The 13,040-nt window shown below is 39.1% G+C and overlaps 1 protein-coding gene across 2 annotated transcripts; it reads right to left on the bottom strand.

Moving 5' to 3' along the window:
* Positions 1-652: 652 nt before the first annotated feature.
* On the bottom strand, positions 653-10,754 carry LOC142178539 (uncharacterized). Of its 2 annotated transcripts, none has more exons than XM_075248274.1 (2): positions 8,365-10,754; positions 653-6,139 (listed from the first exon to the last, which is right to left on the bottom strand). In XM_075248274.1, exon 2 carries the CDS (start codon positions 3,571-3,573, stop codon positions 2,353-2,355), a length of 1,221 nt encoding a protein of 406 aa, XP_075104375.1. In that variant the 5' UTR covers positions 3,574-6,139; positions 8,365-10,754; the 3' UTR covers positions 653-2,352. Both variants share the same exon structure in this region, with proteins under 2 accessions (XP_075104375.1, XP_075104376.1).
* Between the last annotated feature and the right edge of the window lie 2,286 nt (positions 10,755-13,040).

The raw sequence follows: 13,040 nt of genomic DNA on the forward strand, positions 1-13,040 counted from the left end.
ATAGAAGGGTTAACGTCAAAATAAAACAATCATACTAAGATATTTGGATTACAACCCTGAAAGTAACCCAAAGTACAAAAGAAAGAAGCTGCAAAAGTCAACTACCAAGACTCTTTCCTTGTGGGGAGAGGAGTTGCTTCCTAGTTATTGAGCATGGTTTCTGGGCCAATTAGTTGCATATCGGCACAACTAGTGCCTTCACCCGCCTGGATCATATTCACTTCAGAAAATATTTGCCTGAGGCCATGGAAAATTTCATCAATGTTTGCATGCGCCGAGGAATTTTGACCATGTTTGAATCGTGGCTCGACAAAAGTGTAGAAAATGTGAGGGATAGGTTGCTGCAAGACCCACCCGTGCTTTTTGCGGTGCTTGGCTTTGTCTTCATCTGCATTTTTTGTCCTGAAGCCTAAACCAAAAGTACCCCTGTTACTGAACGGAGAAATGGGTTCTGAAATTTCTTGCAATGATGCCCCCAAACCTTTTCCTGGCTCATAACCTTGTCTCATCTTAAGTGCAGCCACCATTACAGATGTGCCTCAACATGGTCCACAACAACTACTTCTAAAGCCTGATAGACAATAGACTTGCATCCTTCCTTGGCCTCAATACATGGGACTAACGGGTCTTTATAAATGGATGACTCGTCTTCTCCGTGAACAATAATTTCTTGCATGTCATGCTTGAATTTGAGCATCTGATGCAAGGTGGATGGCACAGCTCGGGCCGTATGGATCCATGGCCTTCCAAGAAGAAAGTTATAAGAAGTTTCCATGTCCACTACTTGGAAGACAATTTCAAAATCAACAGGCCCAATCGTCATGGTGAGGTTGATCTCCCCAATGGTATCTCTCGTTGAGCCATCAAAAGCCCGGATGCGAACATTGCTGGGTCAGATCCTATCTGTATTGATCTTCATGCTTTGCAAGGTAGAAAGAGGGCATACATCTACACTCGAGCCTCCATCAACCATGACTCGCTTCACATAATGCCCCTCACATTTGACAATCAAGTGCAAAGCCCTATTGTGACCGGCTCCCTCCTCAGGAAGTTCATCATCAGTAAAGGAAATTCTGTTCACCTCAAAAAATCTATTGGCCATCTTCTCTAATTGATTCACGGTGGTATTCTCTGAGACATATGCCTCGTTCAGGATTTTGATTAGTACACGGGCATGCTCTCCTGAGTGTATGAGCAAAAGATAACAGAGAGATTTGGGCAGGAGTCCTTCTCAGCTGGTCAATGATTGAGTAATCCTGAACTTTCATCTTTTTCAAAAACTCCTCCGCCTCTTCTTCGGTGCCCGATTTCTTTATTGGCATTTGGCGTTCTCTGATTTTCTTAGCCTTCCTCAACTCTTCTGGAGAGTAACACTTTCCTGATCGAGTCAAACCTCCAGTTTCCCCTACTTCTTCTATGATTTCCTTGCCTTTGTAGGTTACTACAGTTTTGTTGTAGTTCCAAGGGATGGTTTTCGTATTTGTTGCACGGGGTTGTGTGGCAGGCCTGATTATGATCGTCTCTATTATACCCGTCGTACCACCCTGATTCTCCTTTGTGATGGGGTGACCTCCAAGGACGTATAACTTTGGGGTTGGAACATTGGAGCGAACATCCAACCTCAAGATTTTTGGAACAAATAAAGTTGCCCTTTCTGAGCTCTGGGCGCCTTTCACAATCAACGGTGCATCTAGGCTTGGACTTACTTCCAGTTTGGTTCCCTCTTGAATCGTTACCACTGTCATTTCTGCTCGACTAACCGGCTTGTATTCATGATCTTGGCCAATCATTCCCACAAAATGAACATCATTGTGTACTGGCAATGAGTTATTGGTCACATTAGGAGGGTCCTCTCCATTCGTGACTACAATCAATTTTTCAACAATGAGTTTTTCTATGGCTCTTTTCAGGGTCCAACAGTCATCAGTGCTATGCCCCGAAGCACCTGAATGATATTCCGCCATGTGAATCGGGATGCATATGGTGGGGTGCGATGGGTCCAATCACGCCTATCTGCTTAAATTTCTAGAACAGACTAGAGTATGATTCCGCCAATGGAGTAAATTTTTCCACCGGCCTCTGCTCCGACCATAATCCTGCCTAGGACGAGTATTGTACGGTGCCCAAAAGTTTTGCTGCTGAGGTTGGGGTAATCTTGGATCTGGTGCCCGTACCTGTTGATTGGGAGGGCGAGCATATGATTGAGCATTAAATACTGTATATTGTGGTGGTCCCACAGAGTATTGAGGAATTGGGGGGATTAATAATGTTGAAGGTAGCTAGATTGCCCCTGCTGAACTTGTACATAAGGGTGTGATGCCCCTCTTTGAACTTCCCTGGATCCCGAAGTCATCATGGACCCTTCATCTCTCTTCTTTCTATTTGCCAAACTTCCCGACCCATTTTGGATAGCTTGGGTGGTGCTTTGAGAGCAGCTTGACTTACAATTCTACCAGTCTTGAGGCCATTTTCAACCATTTCTCCTATTTTGATCGCTTCCGCAAAAGGTCTACCCATTGCGGACATCATGTTCTGAAAGTAATCAGGCTCTTGGGCCTCCAAAAAAACAGTGATCAACTCGTGGTTATCCATGGGTGGCTTAACTCTAGCTGCTTGCTCCCTCCACTTGATTGCATACTCCCTAAAGCTTTCAGTCGGCTTTTTCTTCATATTGGACAGGGAATTGCGATCCGGCGCAATATCTATGTTGTATTGAAATTGTTTGACAAAGGCTTGGGCCATGTCGTCCCAAACATGCCAGTGAGAGATATCTTGGTCAATGAACCATTCGGAGGCTACCCCCACAACACTTTCTCCAAAATAAGCCATCAGCAATTCTTCTTTTCCACCTGCACCCCTCAGCTGGTTGCAGTACCTTTTCAAATGGGCGATAGGGTCGCCGTGTCCATCATATTTCTCGAATTTTGGGGTCTTGAACCCTGGTGGAAAATGGATGTGAGGGAACATGCATAAATCACTGAACAAAATACTTTTGTGACCCCCTAGTCCACGTATGTTCTTTATGTTCTGTTCAAGACTTTTCATTTTCCTGGCCATCTCATCCGGCTCAACCGTCTTGGCAGGCTTTTCATTTTCCACTGGTGACTCGTACTGAGGAGTCAGATTATATGGAGCCGAGACCCCGAAAGACATGTTTGAAGAGTAGTATTGGCCATTATAAGCATGAGATGGTGGCTCGTTGATTGGCCTCATCACAGGATGTGGAGGCGAGATTGTGTATGCCGGTGCGCCAGACACGACTAGAGGAGTGTTCCTGACCGGTGCGACTGGAGGTCTCACATTAGAGGTACCGGGAGCAACGTGGAGGCTGTAGTTTGGCACATACCCTGGTGGTAGGATGTGGTCGCTCGTTGCATGGGGCGGTAGTTGAGTAGCCAGGGGTACGGTGGAAGTTCCCTCTGAGGGACCACGGGGTGGAGGCTGACCAGACACCCAAGCTTGATACATATCAGACAATTGCTGTCTCAATTTTCTTATTTCCTCCGACTCTTGTTCAACTGATTGACCTTGGGGGTTGTCACTGATCAACTCGATCTCATCATCGTTGGCCATTACTATTGATCCCTTAGATCTAGTGAAGTAATGGTGTGTTGCCAGTTTCACCACAAACCAACCACCTTAAGCTTACTAGATAAGAGACAGCAAACGTGTTAGGGTTAAGCATTTTATAGATATTAATCACACATAATGTGTCATGCTCCTTTCATTGTCACTATTTCTAACATGCTTTTGGAGGCTTCATGTTTCATTCCGGCTTATGAGGTAGCTTCTTATTGACGTTTGTTTTCTTTTCACTCACGCCTCATTTTGATCCCTCATCTTAGAATCATTGAAAAATATTTTGATCGAACCTTTTGTGGGTTGCCTACGTATCATGTCGCCGCATGAATCAGATCATTACGTAGTTCAGGGCGAAATAATAACAATTTTGATTTTTTTTAATTCAAATTGACTCTAAAGACATAAGTATGACTGAAAATGCGATAAATATAAAATTAAAAATACGACAAATGAAAAATGAAACTAAAAACTAATTGACTGCACTAAAACTGTAATCTTCAGTGGCATTCTTGCTTAAACTTATATCATCAATGGTCTGCATCCCTTGGCCTCCACGCTCCCCCAACATCTCGTACAAATTCTGAAACACTTCCGGCAATTGTGTAACGAGGGCACGTGCCTGTTGACCAACTTTCTCATTGTTTAGATGACGATGATCGTCATGAATATATGCCGCTTTCTCTGCTAATTGAAGTACTTGCTCTCTAGCTTGCCCCATATTCACGTGACAATTCTGCAACCATATCTGGGTGGTGTTGAGGGCGTTACCCATCTCAGTCCCGCGTCCCTCGTATTCTTCAATACGGCGGTTTAGCACAGCTCTCTCAATCATCCACTGACGCCGCTCTACCTCAAAATCTGCATGCTGATGACCTCCCTTATGACTTTTTATTTCTTCCAATTGTGCATGAAACTGACCCTTTGAGTGTATCCAACAGGCCCTTTCTCTTTCAAACCGCTCTCTCTGCTGATCAAACTCCAATTGTTGTTGGTGCGCATCCTCTTCAACGATACTCAAGTCTTCTTGCAGCTTATGTATCTCAGCATTTTTATTTGCCTCAACTCTTCTAACTAAACCAATAGTGCTTGCCAGTTCTTCTTCTAAGCGGGCCGCCTCATTTTTAGCATGCTTTAGATCTTTATCCATGACCCGTAAGGTAGATTCATAATCTTTCTCAATATTTAAACGAATTTGAGCGACTACGGCTTGTAGTTGGGCTTGTTATTTGGATATGGTCATCCGGGCATGCACCAATTCCTTTTTTAACCTTTCTATAGCTCTTTGATCATTTCTCCTCCTATTGAACCCTCCAGGCCCATCTCTAAGCGACGAAGGGTCACGAAACCAGGTAATATATTCAGGGATCACCTCTCAACGATCTCGGTCTTCTACCATATCATTCAACTCCGAGACTTTACTTGCATACCAAATTTTCATAATTTCTTCTTCGTCATGAGGTTGATCTTTACCAAAATCATAACAGAACTTGCTCATATCTCGTGTTGGTGGCACCTCCTGTAGTCGTGCAAATTGGCACATTACCCGAAGTGGAGCATAATACTGAACACCATCCAATCCTATGAGTACCAAATAAGAATGGTATGCAGACTCACAAATGACCTCTTTAGAGGAGAACCAATCGTAGTTCCAAGTGATCCATTTGGCAGACAGAGTAAGAAGTAGTTCTTTCCAGGCGCCAATCCCTTCTGGTAAGTCCCGTTCATCAATTCTTTTCTGGCGATCATAAGTATGATTGGGCCATAGCTCACTAAAATTAGTGATCGTAGGATGATGATAGAAATGCTCCAAAAACCATATCTATAACAAAATGTTGCAACCATCAAAGTTTCGCGCGCCCATTTTACATCTAGTTAAAGCACGAAAATGCAAGAAATAATCATAGGGACCAAAGTATAATCACCCCCTTCTGAGGTCATAGCCTCAACTACACCTGCCAAGCAGATGTCAATGCGTCCCTCTCTTTCCGGAAAAACTACACGCCCCAAAAAAGTGACCATAAATGCAAACCTTCTATGTACCTTCCATGTTTCCTTATCTTCCTTTGATTTCAATTTTCCCACATTTCTTTCGAAATTGCATTCTAGGCCATACAACTATAACAAAAAGCCCAACTTCACCCATTTGCCTCCTCGACTTTCATATTGTCCGTAATTTATGTTCAAAAGCTTCAGAAACCTACCCTCGTTCATATTTTTTGGTACTATGGGCTTTTGGCGGCGAAGATTGCGGTCCCACCCCTGGAAATGGGCGATTTCCTCCAAGGTCAGAGTCATTTCACAGTCGGTAAAACGGAACACATTATTTTCAGGATCCCAGTGCGGAATCAAAGCTTCAATCACATCCCTCCTGAGCTTTATCGTAATCATGTGAACCAAATGTCCCGAGTATTTCTTTATCTGGTTTCGCTCATATTCCTTAAAGTCTCTCCACCAATCCCACAACAACTGTGATATCTGATCGACAATCAGAAAATCTGGTATCCCTTCTGATCTGGGCCTCTTTTCAGACTTACCTCTTTCCCCACTCATGGTATACCTGTCTACCCAGACACAGTGTTAGGCTTTGATCAAATATATTATTGACACACAAAAATTCCGATTTCTCGGGTTTTGACTCTATAAAAGAATAAAAATAAATAAATAAATAAATAAATAAAAGCTAAACTGTGGGACTATAAAAAATATTTTTGGATTTAGTATTTTGTTTTTTGATTTTCTAAGGAAAGAATTGTAAATAGGGTAAGGAAAAGGAAAATATTTTTGATTGTTTTTTTTTTAAATTGGGGCCGGAACCGATGAGGTTTGCCTACGTATCTCACATCCGGTGAGAATCAGACCTGTGTAGTTCGGTTAAAATCGACTATGTTCTTTTCTTTTTTTTTTCTTTTTTTTAAAATGAAAATTAATCTTTAAAAACTATATGCACTAGACCACATCATTTTTTCTCTGTTCGTTCAACTGATTTATGCTAAAGTCGGTCGACATGCAAGCCTCCCAAATAATGCAACAAGTAGCACATAACATGGCATAATGGTCTCAACAAGGCCTATCCTAAAACATAACTCGTCCCCTGTGTCGAGCGCTGCTAAGTCAAATGCACATGATGCAAATAAAGCGTAGCCTGCTAGGGATATTCATTGCTTGTGGCTTGTTCTTCTAAGTTTGTAGATCCTAAAGGAGATGGTATCTAGACCTGGATTACCCGGGCGGACAACCCGAACCGAGGAGCGTCAAGCATTACCAGTAGTAGAACAACACTGGCTAGCTAACGACTCTCCCGCCTAAACATTTGTGACTAAATCCTTCACCAGAAGCTGGTAGGCTAACTGGCTTTATCTCAAGACAGAAATTTTGTGATGCTGGTAGGCAAACACAACATAACTAATTATCATAAGACTCAGTGGGATGCGAGAGAGGATACAATTTATATGTACAGTTCAACAATATCAAGACAGTAAAAAGTGGACAAGTAGCACATTAGTCCCAAATAAATCACAATATATACAAAAATTAATAAAGCCAAATAAAGTTAATGTACAGGCCCAAATTCTTGAGTTCCCCAGCAGAGTCGCCAGAGCTGTCACACCCCTTTTTTACCCCACAAAATATAATGTGTATTATGGATTGTGGGTTAAAGAGTTTTTCTAATTAAAGTGACAAATTTGAATATGGATTATTTTATTTACAGAGTCGCCACTTGGAATTGATTTTTAGGTGTTCCAAGTCACCTTTTATTTGAATCCCTAGTCAAAGGAAGGTTTGACTCTATTATTATTGGTCTGCGAAAATAAATGTCGGGTAAGGAATTCTGTTGACCGGGGAGAAGGTGTAAAGCATTTCCCGAGTCCCGTGGTTCTAGCACGGTCACTTTATTGACTACAACTTGTGTTGAATTAATTTTAAGTAAACTATGATTTATTGGTTCTCATGTTTTATCTGTCCGCTTTTATATTAAAATATGGAATTATCTTTGAAACGAATCACGTGTGCGAAATCCGTTTTGTTTATTGTGCCAAAATCATGTCACGTGTATGTTCACGCAATTAATAATATTTTATTATATTTAAGGTTATTTTGACCAAAGTTGCACGAACGAGTACCTTAATTTATTTTTAGAAATCATAATTATGTCACGCGAACGTGTACATAATCACGATAATAACTATAAAGATTTTATGAATTATTAACAAGATCAATTGTATTGCTAAACTATTAAAGATATCTACGACTAAATACATTACTAACATTCTATCTTGAATCCATTCCACATTTTGGGCCTATTAGTAGGAATTATGTTTGGCCCATTTCTTTTACGAGGCAATAACAATCAAGGCCCAATTACAGTGATAAGCTTCAACCAAGCTAACATTCCTTCTAACTTTTAATTTTCAGCTTTATAAATTAGTCACTAAGATAAAAAATTAAATTGGAACCAAGGCAAAATGAACTGGAGAGCTCATTAGTTCATTGAAGAAAACTCTTGTAACTTAAAAGCTCCCATACCATCACTTCACAAGACAAATTGCTTACTAAGGAAACTACTCAAAATAGATAAGAAAAAATTGGGTTATTAATGAGATTAACCATATGATTTGCTAAGAAAATTAAAGGAATGAACTAAGAGGAAACATACTCAAAAGCGTATTGTTCAAACACAGAAAACTAAAAAAATAAAAGTCTATCCATATCACACAAATTAAATCAATACAAAAATGATCCAGAACATTAGAAAGAAGAACAAAATCGAAAAGGGAGATGAACCTTTGTATTAATAAGGCAAACCCAGAATCAGAATTTTGGCCAGAACAAATTGAATGACAACCGGATCTGAATGCGACCCCGCCAGAACCTCGAAACTCGCCGGGTAATGCTCGTCGAAAAATTCGACTCGAACCCGACCAAAAATATTGTTGTTTTGTGAGGAAAGAGGGTTGTTTTTCAGCTCAATTTCAAGCTTATTTGAGGCTGATTCGGCAGCTGTTTTGGGGTCGTTATGGACAAAAAGGGGGCTGGTTTTGACAGCATTTTTGGGTGACGTTTTTAGGTTGTTTAGTGGCTGTTCTTGAGTGTTTATGGTGGTCGATTTTGGGGTAAAGGAGTTGATTTTCACTGCAGAAAAGTGTTAGCCGATGATGGTGGAAATCCGGCGAGGCGACGACAAAGCAGTGAGTTGACGGGAGTGGTTTTACATGGCTGTGCTTTTCATGGTTCAAAATGATTGAAAGAGATTTTGAGGAAGAAAGCTTGGAGAAGAAGACCCAGGTGAGGTCCGCGACTAAGCTCTTTTTCTTTAATTCCACATATCCGTTTTCTCTCTTTTCTCTTTTTCCCCCTTGACCGTTGTCATGTTTTTAGGTGGTTTAGTGGCTGTTCTTGGGTGTTTATGGTGGTCGATTTTGGGGGTAAAGGAGCTGATTTTCACTGCGGAAAAGTGTTGGCCGACAATGGTGGAAATCCGGCGAGGCGACGACAAAGCAGTGAGTTGACAGGAGTGGTTTTACATGGTTGTGCTTTTCATACCTTAGTCATACCTTATGGCTAAAAATAAGGTATGGGGTTTGTGAGTAGGGGACAAGCATGGAGGACAAGGAAAAATGGAGTGGGGACAAGGTGTGGGGGACAAAGTGTGGGGGACAAAGAGTGGGGAATGAGTAGAAAAGTGGAGTAAGAATTGATGTATTGGTGAGATGAGTGAAAAAAATATAAGCACGGTCAAAAATTAGGTGCTCACACCAATTTTACCCTATGCAACTATAAATACCTTGTGCGGGTAAGATTTTACCGCCAAGTGAGCAACCGTGTTTGACACCAGACTTGAGAGGTACCTATCTTACCTCAATCAACTAAATCTCTTTACTCGAATTTTGGTAGCTCACTAGTAGGAATCTTTTAAATTTAAAATGAATTTTCTTTCGAATAATAAATAGTTTTCAAATAAAATCAAGTGACCTAGCACACTTAAAATAAAAGAGAAAAAACAATGCTAGGCGGCGACTCCGAAAAATAAAAATCCTTTGAATTCTATTTTCTGTCACTTTAGATTTTAAAACTCCTTTCGCTTATTCTCATTTTCAAATCTTCAAAAAGAGTTGATGAACTCTTAGGCCAAGGATAAGAAAGAAAGATGTGACAGTCGAGCTAGTAAATTTAGGATATCAAATAGTTGTATATAAAAAGATTATTTATACTCTTCTTTGCAAGATTGTATTTGCCTTTGGGTGTGCTTTATATGAAGGAATATTATGAAATATAGAAAGGCATTCAGAAAATGCCAAAAAAAAAAAGGAATAAGATGCTTGATGCTGTATCTTTTGACAAGAGTTCCATGAAAATCTGATTAAAAAAATAGTACATCCAGCACAAACTAAAGTTTATTAACACCTAATTATTTATTTAAATTGTCATAACTCTTCTCCTTGCTTGCAAACATAAGATTACCGATAGTGTTTTAAAAAGCGTTTTTGGAGCGAGCCCTGAGACGAGGCGCACTAAATATTCCCCAAGGTGATGGTGGGGGGAAAGTCTCAAGAGGCGTTCATCCAGGCATTGAGGTGTATTTTTGTAGTGAGGCGTAAACCCAAGAGACTTTTTCAAATTAAAACAAATTTTGTTGAATAAATCGTTAGTATAATACCCAAATTCTCAAAAGTTAGTTTGTAATTACTCAAAAAATTTAAATAGGAGGATTCGACAGAAGTGCATCACCATTTTGGAGCGTCCAAGCAACATAGCTCATTACTTTCCCATCATCAGCTTTCTAATAAGGCAATTTTCTAATTTAACAGGTGGGATTACTATTTTTCTTCTCAATAGTCTAGGGATTCTTTCCATTATTCAATATTGAGAGTGATTTCAAATGGCTTGTTGATTGTGTGAATGGACAGTGTACAGTTCCCTGGAGAATATCTACAGAACTTGAGGAACTTGAAGAATTCAAGATATGCACTCACAGAAGATTACCCTTGATCCTCAGATTTTTTCACAAGATTACTCTTAGCCTTCGGGTGTTTTCATCCTTGAACCACACTTAGGAACCCCTTTTTAAGTTAAAGAAGATCGCCCTCGACCCTCAGATTTTGACAAGGCATTGGAACATAATTTTTCATGCTCAAGTCTTGACATAGACAACCCTATGCCTACATCCTGCCCGTTTTCCCTCTCCAGGTACTTCCGCCTTCCGGTAAAAACCGACTAACGTTGGTCGGTAATGGCCAAAATCCGACCAAAATGCGACCATTTACGTGTGGACGGTATTTTTGTGGTCGGAAAGGCATACCGACCAAAGTTGGTCGGAAATTACCGACCAACTTTGGTCGATCAATTAAATTCAAAAAAAAAAATATTGCAAAAAAAAAATCGACCAAAATTGGTCGGTATTTTAATTATGTAATAAAAAGATTCACCATCTGGGAATCGAACCGGGGTCTGTACTGTGGCAGGATACTATTCTACCACTAGACCATTGGTACATTTTATTTTAAGACTCTCTTTTATTTGATTTATACTCTTTAATTATATTTTCGCACGAAAATAACCGACCAAAGTTGGTCGATTTTTTTAAATGACCGGCCGAATTAACCGACCAATTTTGGTTGGTTTTTTTAATATTAATTTTTATTTATTTTAATTGAAGAACCGACCAAAGTTGGTCGGTTTCTTGAAACATAAATTTCACGGGACTCAAAAATAGTTTTCCGTATTTTTGCGCCAAAGAAAACCGACCAAAGTTGGTTGGTTTTGTAAATATTTTTTTTTTTTTGAAAAACCGACCAACTTTGGTCGGTATTTTGGTCGGTTTTTTGACCGACCAAAGTTGGTCGATCGACCTTGGTCGATTTTGCCGAATTTCTAGTAGTGATACTTAGACATTTTGGGTGCTGCTGGCACACATATTTATAGTGCAGTCAGCCCCATTAATCTTTCTTATTTTAGTTGACACCCCCAACTTGAATTTTCATCCTAAAATTTTTCATGAATTTGCTGAACTCCCTCCTCAAGTTAGAGGCCTGATGAACATGGATAGATGGTCTTTCCCTTCCTTTGAAGGACAAGATTGAAGAAAGGCAACATTTCATTTCAACCACCATGATCATCATATTTTTGTATAGTAGTAAGGTAGTTAGTACTAGAAGTAACTTTTGTATAGGATGAAGTATTTATGTATACTTCACAATGTTATTGTCTTCGCACCTCAAATGCATTTACCTCATCTCAAAATATAAAAAGATAGGTGTGTCTAACTTCAAGATGAATTAGGGAGGAGATGTTGCTACTCCCTCAGCTCAATGTACTTTTTTGGAGATGAATAAAATATTGTGTTTGTTTTTATAGAAAAAAAAAAAAGAAAAAAAAAAGAGGCCATTGCTTATAAGGGAACGTTCCCCCGGCATGTATAGACTTTCATCTGACTATTTTTCAAGAACTCTGGGTGATTCACTAATGGAACTTATATTTCCAATAATTTTTGTGACAGTCAGTAACCAGAGACGGATGCAATGCATCGACATCGGGTTCAATTGAACTCAATACTTTTGACACAAGACATAAATTTATATGTAAAAATTTATTAATATTGTAATATATAGCAATTTGAATCCATAACTATAAAAAGACAATGGGTTCAATGCTAAAAATCGTAAACGTTAAACCCATACAACAGAGACTCAAACACATATGTGGCCTAAAGCCAAAATTTTACGTGAGGCCTAAATTTTTAAAAGAAAATTATGGTATATATTTTTATTCGAAGTCTATTTTTCTATCTTTTCGAGACGCAAAGTTATTAGTAATAATTTTTTTATAATCGATTTTCTCTAAACCTTTTCAATTGATAATATAACATTGTTAATCTCAAGTAAGATTTTATCAATTATAATTTTGAAAAACTTCTTTTCTTTGAGCAACTTTTATAGAATAACTCTACTTTTGTATGAAAAGTACTTTTTTTTTTTTAAGTACCTATAAACTTATTATTTCTAAAACATTAGGCCCCAAAAATTTGGGGGCCTAATACAAACACCTTACTTGAAACAACGTTAGAGCTAACACTGAACCCATAAAACTTAAATCTTAGCTCCGACTCTGCCAGTAACATACTGGATGAGAGGTCTAAATTAAATCTTCTCTGAGAGGTCTAAATTAAATCTTCTCTGACAGTAACATACTGGATGACGACAGTAACATACGTTTTTGCGGTTTTGGTATCAATAACAATAGTATTAGAAATGTGAGTTAAATCATAAGATTTTCTATCTTCTTGAAGTTAAATAAACTGATTAACATATTCATATATTAGGATTCAATTTAACTTTTGACCAATATAATTTGTTGGGAACATGATTTTCCATCACCCTATGAGAAATATAGATTTGTGGGATGAATATTTCTGATTTCTATTTTTGCTGCAAATTTTCTTTATTTCCCCAAAAAGTACGTCT

Source organism: Nicotiana tabacum, chromosome 24 (genome assembly GCF_000715075.1).
Source record: "Nicotiana tabacum cultivar K326 chromosome 24, ASM71507v2, whole genome shotgun sequence".
Classification (NCBI taxonomy): domain Eukaryota; kingdom Viridiplantae; phylum Streptophyta; class Magnoliopsida; order Solanales; family Solanaceae; genus Nicotiana; species Nicotiana tabacum.